Raw genomic sequence first — 7,529 nt, 5'->3', positions numbered from 1 at the left:
ATGTAGTCCATTCGTCCTACCACCGATATGCATCACTTATCCGGTGTTTTATTTTCATCTAGGACCTCATTACGTTGCAATTTAAGGGTCAAAAGCTCGATAACAAAGACAGATTTAGCAAGTCGGACCCTTATTTGACATTCTACAGAACAAATGATGACGAAAGGTAAGATCATAATTTAAGCTGTGTGTTTCTCCAATTAAAAGGTGGTTTCATATATTGTATGATATTTTATTGAATGCGTAAAACACAATGTTTGAATCCCACTGTCTTGGATAAGTACCCTCTTATCAGTGGGACAAGGGGGGTTAAATAGTCGTTGATTTTTTTCAGGGCCGACCTTTCCTATGACTTTGCCAGACAATAGGGTATTTTCGTACCTAAATATTCATCGTTATCTGACATGGGCCTTTAAAGTGCTGTATTTTATATCTTTAAAGCAAAACCATCGTCTATCGAACTGAGACAATCATGGATACGCTTAATCCAACTTGGCGACCGTTTACCGTGCCCCTCAGGACTCTGTGTGCAGATGACTTCCAACGAAAAATTTGTATTTACTGCTGGGACTATGACCACAAGGCAAAGTACGTGTACTTCATTTACTTATGCATGAATGAATTTGAATAGCTATGAAGCAAACATTCGATAAATTACCGTTTGATATAGCAATGTAAACATATCGCGGTCTACATATACCAACATTTTATTTTTGTTTGACTAACAAAATGAAAAGTATCACGAAGTTACAAGGCCTTGTACTTTCTACCATATACCAAATATCGGTGTCGTAAAAACAAGCCAATATTACGCTTATATGCAAATCCAAAAGATTTAAACCACACATGTAACAGATGACACTTCAACTAATAAAGAGAAATATGCCAAAGTTTATAGATTGTGCGTATTTATTCATTAATACCCAATATTAAATGTCTTTCAGCCAAGAAAAATACGAGTTACCTAAAAGGCCTCATCACTGCGAGTCGCTAGACAAGTCGTGTCAACCCCTAGTTTTGTCCAACTGAATGAAGAAAAATATTTAATGTAACAGTAGTTATACCTCCTCAAGCATAATGTGTGGAAAATCAGGACAAATAGTGAAGATTTGGAATGTTTGATATAGACCTGTTGTCTTGACGTAGTAACGACCAGGGTATATAATCCATATTTTCTGTTCAAAGACTATAACCTGGCTTGTGTATGGTCACGGTATAATTATTAGTATATTTGTTTTCAGAGATAGTTATATAGGAGCGTGCGAAACAACAGTGAACAGCCTAAAGCAAGAACCCAAATCCGCAAATGTCACCAAGGCAAGTGTTTGTATTTAAGTTTATAGGCGACTTATTTCGGTCTTTTGAAGTTTTCACAAACTTTGACAGTGCAATGATTCTGCGTATTTCTTACTTTAGTAGTCAAAATTCCATTCAAGATTGTTATCAATGTTTTATTTTAAATTTATCTATGTCTATTTCTACTCCATTTTGTATCCATAGTTCATCAATCGCTGTAAGAAGGAGAAATCGTCCAAATATGATAACTCGGGACTTCTTTCTCTTTTGGAGTGCAATATTGAAAAGAAATATTCATTTGCCGACTTTACCAGGTGCGGAACACGTATGCACTTTACCGTTGCAATTGACCTTAGCAATCCAGCAGGTAAGTAGAATGTTCTGTTTCTATCTGCATTATTGTGTTATTATTTTCAGTATCGCTTCTATTGCAAACTCAATATATATATTATTGGCTTAAATGACAAAAATATTAACCACTTTCTTAAAGTAATCATATTTTTTCAGCCTTAATGTTACAACTGAAACGGGGTTTTTTCTGAAAATATCTTGTTAGGTACAATAACTTACTCATAATATCGTACACCGTGACCAGTCAGTATTGCATCACCTCTGAGTAAACATATTTTTTTTTGTACCTGTATACACAATAAATCAAATCAAATTGATTCTTGGTTCTGCAACCAATAATCAGCGCCCTCAGTGGCGATTATGGTTGAAACCACTTTCTGTGGATAATATCGACAACTGGTATAACTTGTACAATATTCACTTCACTTCACATTCGACTCACTTTTTAAAGCTTTTAATTTTTTTTTGATCAGCATATCAAGATGCGTATGAAAGTGTCTTAACTTCAATAAGTGAATCGCTGGAATACTACGACCGAACGAAAATCTATCGTGCACTGGGATTTGGCGCCAAAACCAAGGATTCAAATGACATCTCTGATTTTTTCCTTGTAAGTCAGCTTCGTTATTTACAATTCACAACTTTGCATTGCAGTCTAGAAGAGTCATTGTTAATTTGCATTTTAAAATTGAAAAGATAGATTGATAAAAAAAACTAATTTAATGAATTTAACACCAGTATCAAGAGATTGATTTGTGCGTATATCTGTACTTTCGGGGTTTTTTTAGAACGGACCCTCTAATCCATGTTGCAAGGGTGTTGAAGAGATCATTGCATCCTACCGAGAAAAGCTAATCATGACCATGAGTACGTCGAGTAATGACGACCCTGTCGATTTAGTGCCTGTCATCGAGCAATCCGAAACGTGAGTAATTAAAGACGATTCATAGTGTCTTCCTGCGGCAATATTCACATTGTTTGTCATACCATATCTGCACGTGCTCATCGATTATATCTTTACTCCATCTCTTATAAAATCTGAACTTGAAATGACGGTGTGTGACTTTCGAACTTTTTACTAGTACCACTGACTTGCGCGCCTGACTTGCCTTTCATAGTATTCACATCGACTTCATGGTACAAATACGCTAGCTGTATGGAATAGAATATTCCAACGATACCTCAGTATGAACAACGCTTCAGAACGTATACGCTTGCGGGAATATTCATTCCCAGTAGTCTTACCCTAGGAACTTTGATTGCGCATGCTCAATAGCTATATTATCCCTAAAATGGTGACTATACAATGAAGTCCCGGTGTGCTGACTTTGTTCTATTCGGTTGTGTATATATTACGGGTTTTTCTGATTATTTATCCAAAGAATTGACAACACTGTGTTTGAAACTAAAATACAGGGAATAAAGTTTATAAACTATAAGTGACTGTCTTGCAATACAATCGAATACATTCTTCTCTGAAATTTGACATTATTGTCAATCTGCAAGTTTTTTCAAACAAGTTTTTTATATAAAACAATAGTTTTGTTGGATAATTACAATTTTGTAATCTAATTTTGTCGTATTGTTACTCTTTACGATAGGTTTGCTAGAACCCATGGTGATGATGATAACTATTTTGTCCTTTTGTTGTTAACCAGTCATTACGATACAATCACAATGGCCAAAACTAAAGATGCAATCATGGCAGTAAGTTGTTCCCGCTATATATATAGTACGATTTTTTAAGCATGTTAAGGTCTTACAGCTTCATCGTGACATGAACAAAAAACAAAACAAAACAAAACAAAACAAAGGTGAGTAAAAACGAAGCAGGAGATCTAGAGACGCAGCAGATGAAATCAATCGAGGCGACGCGAGAAGAACTTGAACATAACGCGACCTGCCAAACAAAATAAAGTGAAGTTATGCTAACAAAGTATTTTACAAAAGACATTGAAATTAATGATTGAATCAAAAACTCTTACAGTAAGTACTCTTAAAGTAATTTGTTCTCATAGTTACAAACAATGCACTGTTGCTTCGCCACTTTAGCGTAACAAGATTTTTCAGTATAAAAATTTCGCCACTTCTTTCTCGAAGATAATTGTTTTATGATAAATTGCAGGTAGCCGGTCTTCCCCTTTCAATAGTGATTGTTGGAATTGGTAATGACCATTTTGATAAATCAGGTAAGTTAATGCAATGTGACATTACACTAATTACAATTGGAAGTCCACAGTTAGACAGTACTCTATGCAAGACATCTGAATATCATAACACAATAATTTATTCATGTAATTTACAAAGAGGAATATAAAATACGCCTTTTATCTTGTTATTGATGGATAGTTTTGGTATAAACCAATGTGTGATTCAAATGAAGTGGAAATATCACTGTGCACACAGGGGGGTGGGGGACATTTCCGTAGTTTGGGGGTGAAAACGACGATTGTTCCTAACTAAATAGATAACACGCAAATTTACATTTGAATTAATAGGGGATTTTTTTAGGTTTATTATTACTTCATATTTTTATCTTGTCATTTTTGTGCCATGTGTGAAACAGCATGTAATTTCATCAGCAGTCATAATCGCATACGATAGTCAGATTAACCAGTTGCTATCAACGCCAGATCCTAAAGAGATCATATGTTCCGACTTCGTTGTTATTCGAATGACTGTTACCGTACTTATACCACTTCATCGAAATTTTAAAAAGATATATGACGTATTATGTGTCTTGTGTCTTGTAAAATTCTACAGTGATGATGAAAGAAGAAGCTGCATCCTCTGAGGCAGAAAGGAAGATTGATGACATTGCCCACGTAAGTGATACTTTAAATGTATGATCATTATATTTAATGGTCTTATGAGCTGTGTTTTAGATAACAGATAGTTAAAATAAGGCTATGATGCTTGAAAATAGGCATATAGCAGATGTCTTTCGCCTTTCAGAACTGCCAACTTGTAACTTGTAACTTGTAACTTGTAACTTGTACAGTGAATTATACAATACCGTGCAGCTTTTATTTTTGATACTACATAAGCCAACAAGAAACTGGACATGCCACACTTCAACAGCAAGATCGCATTTTTTTGCTACATTTAGCATAAACGTTTCAATATTACTGCAACTTCATCCAGACGTTCGGGCGCCAATGTGTTTCTCAGTATCAGACACCCGATGAAGGGAGCGTACAAAGTCCTTTGCGGTGTTCATTTGATGTAGCATGTGTAGTTCATTTCACTCAGACAAAATGTAGCAAGAAACTACTCATTCAGTCTTGCTATTTTAAAGTGTAGTGTGTCCAGTTTCGTGTTAGTTTCTGTGTGGTTGTATCAAACAGAAGAGCTGCACGGTATTGTGAAATTCCCTATATAATTTGTTTAATGTCATATCAAAAACGACAAGAAAGAGATTCTGGATTAATCTAAGTTTAACTTAGTTATTGCTTGAAATTGGTGACCAAAACATCAACAATCATGCCACAGTGTTATAAAACTTGTCAATCTTTCGCATTATGAATATAATATGTCAGTAATAACCTTTGAAGCTTACAAGTTCCTCCCATTTCATTTATTTTCAGTTTGTACGATTTCATGATTTTGTTGATTATGAGACCAAAGCTACAAGCAAAGATAGGTTGGCTCGGGCAGTTTTCAAGAAACTACCAGACCAGTTCCTTTATTACATGACGAATGTTAATGATGTTAAACCTAGGTACATCTGAAGGACTACGCAAGTGCAGTCAACGAATTAGCTGTTCTTGCAAAAAAAATCTGTTCTTACGTAATTTTTCTGTTGGCGGGAGGGAAGAAAACGAGGTTAGGGGAGGGGCGCACATTGTGTACGTCAAAATGAAGTGTTGATATAGCGGAAAGCACAAACGTTTTCCTGGTGGGGAGTGGGTAAATCATTCATAATATATACTAGTTGGCAGTGGGCTGGCGGGCAAGGTGAAAACAAATGGGAGGGAGGGAGGGAGGGCCGATATTCTTCATCACTAGTGGGAGGGCACATAAGAACAAATAAACACCCTCCCCACAATTATTTTTTTGTGGGTAAGTCTATTAAAAACATAATTTTGGTCTGAAACAAGATATAATTAAATTAAATAACCACAAATTTGCCCGTTGGCTGCACTTGACTACACGAATTCAGTTTGTAATACCGTCCTCACAGTTGATTGACGTGACGGGTATTCGTGACGGGTATTCGTGTAGCACTCTTTTTGCAAGCATTTCATCATTTTATATGATCATTTATATACTACAATTGTATGTATGTAAATACGCACAGTAAAAAATGTACATATTGCAAGATATATGTCTGCTTAAATATCCGAACAAATCGATACCACAATATATGTAAGTCGAACTATTGTTAAATACTAGAGGACAACAAGCTGATTTTATTTGTTTTGGGTTTAAATTTGCTTGTGTTGTTGTTGTTGTTGTTGTTGTTGTTGTTGTTGTTGTTGTTGTTGTGTGTTTTGGGGGGAACTCTAGTTTATAAGACATTTGTTGTATGCTAGTTACTATACATTTATCCATCACTTGTTATTGGCATATTTTAAACGTAATATTTATTAGGGCTGAACATGGTAAACTCAGAGTGAAATTTGACTTGAGTGCAAAAATTACACCACGATTAAATCATATTAGTATACTAATGTCGAAATGTGCCTTCAGTGATATAAAAATCATAATTTGGTATTCTTAGCAGACGTAACATAATTGTGAACATAATTGATAGTATAATTAGATATTATTCCTTAATATATTTCTTCGTTCAACCAAGAAAAATATGAGTGACCGAAAAGGCCCTTGTCATTACCCGTCTAGCGACTCGTAGTGACAACCCTTAGGTCACGGGTATTTTAGAAAAATATTGGAGAATAACATAATTATACCAGCGCTAGTAATATCAAAGAAAAATCAGGGAAAGTAATGGCAATTACTCATACTTCGAACACAGCAGAACCAATGACGTAGCCACGTATTGTGTGACATAGACAAGCGTTGTCGTGACGTAGAACGACAAGAGTATATATTCCATATTTTTTGTTCTGGCTCGTGCATGGTATAATAGCGGTTTCCCTGACATTTTAGCATACTTACGGTAAATTACATCAAAACTTCCCGCCGTAGAGGGCTATTAAATGAAATCGAAAGTTTAACGTAGCGGACTATTACTGCGAAAGTTTTAACTCGTTAGCTTCGGGGTTTTTTTTCAAATTTCATCCCTTGTGTGTTATTCTCCTTACAATGATATCTCTAATGTCTGATTCCCAAATCTAGAAAATGACATGTCGTGTTCTGTCCCACCATTTTTTCGTTAAATCATGTTTTGCAGTGAGGCTGATGTGATACTAGTCTTGCTGCTAGATCCCTCGGGATATTCTGCTCACTGTGAATTCGAAGGCGACCTTCGGTCGCTCGATAAAGTCTTCCGTCGCTAGTCATATCGTTCGTATCAGAAACAAAACCCGAGGCCTACACTAAACATGTTGACGCTTTGGACGCGTCGCATGTGTTCAGTTTGGTCTGGTTTCCAGAACACATGCATTCTGCAGCTGTGTACTTGCTCTGACCATATATACTCTGTTCAAAAAGTGTTACAGTGTTCTATTTTATATGATTTTGAACATATGCTATGTGTTCAAATAAAGACACTATATGTCCAAAAACTAAACACACGAGTTCTAGTTTTCTTACTGATATGAACACACCCACTACAGTCAAAAAGTGTCCTAATATGTGTTCAATAACTGAACACGTGACTTTAGAGTATAGCAGCTAGACTAGTGCATAGTGTGATACATCAGACTAGTCTGAGGTGATACCTAGTAGCATAACCCGGTCATTCATGTTACGAAAAT

General features: G+C 35.8%; 1 protein-coding gene across 1 annotated transcript in view; it reads left to right on the top strand.

Moving 5' to 3' along the window:
- Nucleotides 1-5,551, top strand: part of LOC144437872 (copine-8-like) — a 12,681-nt gene extending 7,130 nt beyond the window's left edge. The window contains exons 8-17 of the mRNA XM_078126904.1: nt 63-166; nt 442-588; nt 1,242-1,317; nt 1,501-1,663; nt 2,121-2,257; nt 2,436-2,572; nt 3,249-3,354; nt 3,773-3,836; nt 4,411-4,472; nt 5,235-5,551. Of these exons, the coding sequence (XP_077983030.1) occupies nt 63-166; nt 442-588; nt 1,242-1,317; nt 1,501-1,663; nt 2,121-2,257; nt 2,436-2,572; nt 3,249-3,354; nt 3,773-3,836; nt 4,411-4,472; nt 5,235-5,378 (1,140 nt within the window). The 3' untranslated portion in view covers nt 5,379-5,551. The remainder of the gene's footprint in view (nt 1-62; nt 167-441; nt 589-1,241; nt 1,318-1,500; nt 1,664-2,120; nt 2,258-2,435; nt 2,573-3,248; nt 3,355-3,772; nt 3,837-4,410; nt 4,473-5,234) is intronic.
- The last annotated feature ends 1,978 nt before the right edge of the window (nt 5,552-7,529 follow it).

Source organism: Glandiceps talaboti, chromosome 7 (genome assembly GCF_964340395.1).
Source record: "Glandiceps talaboti chromosome 7, keGlaTala1.1, whole genome shotgun sequence".
Taxonomy (NCBI): Eukaryota; Metazoa; Hemichordata; class Enteropneusta; family Spengelidae; genus Glandiceps; species Glandiceps talaboti.
Note: the sequence above shows the minus strand (reverse complement) of the source record. Positions and strands in the feature narration are given on the sequence as shown.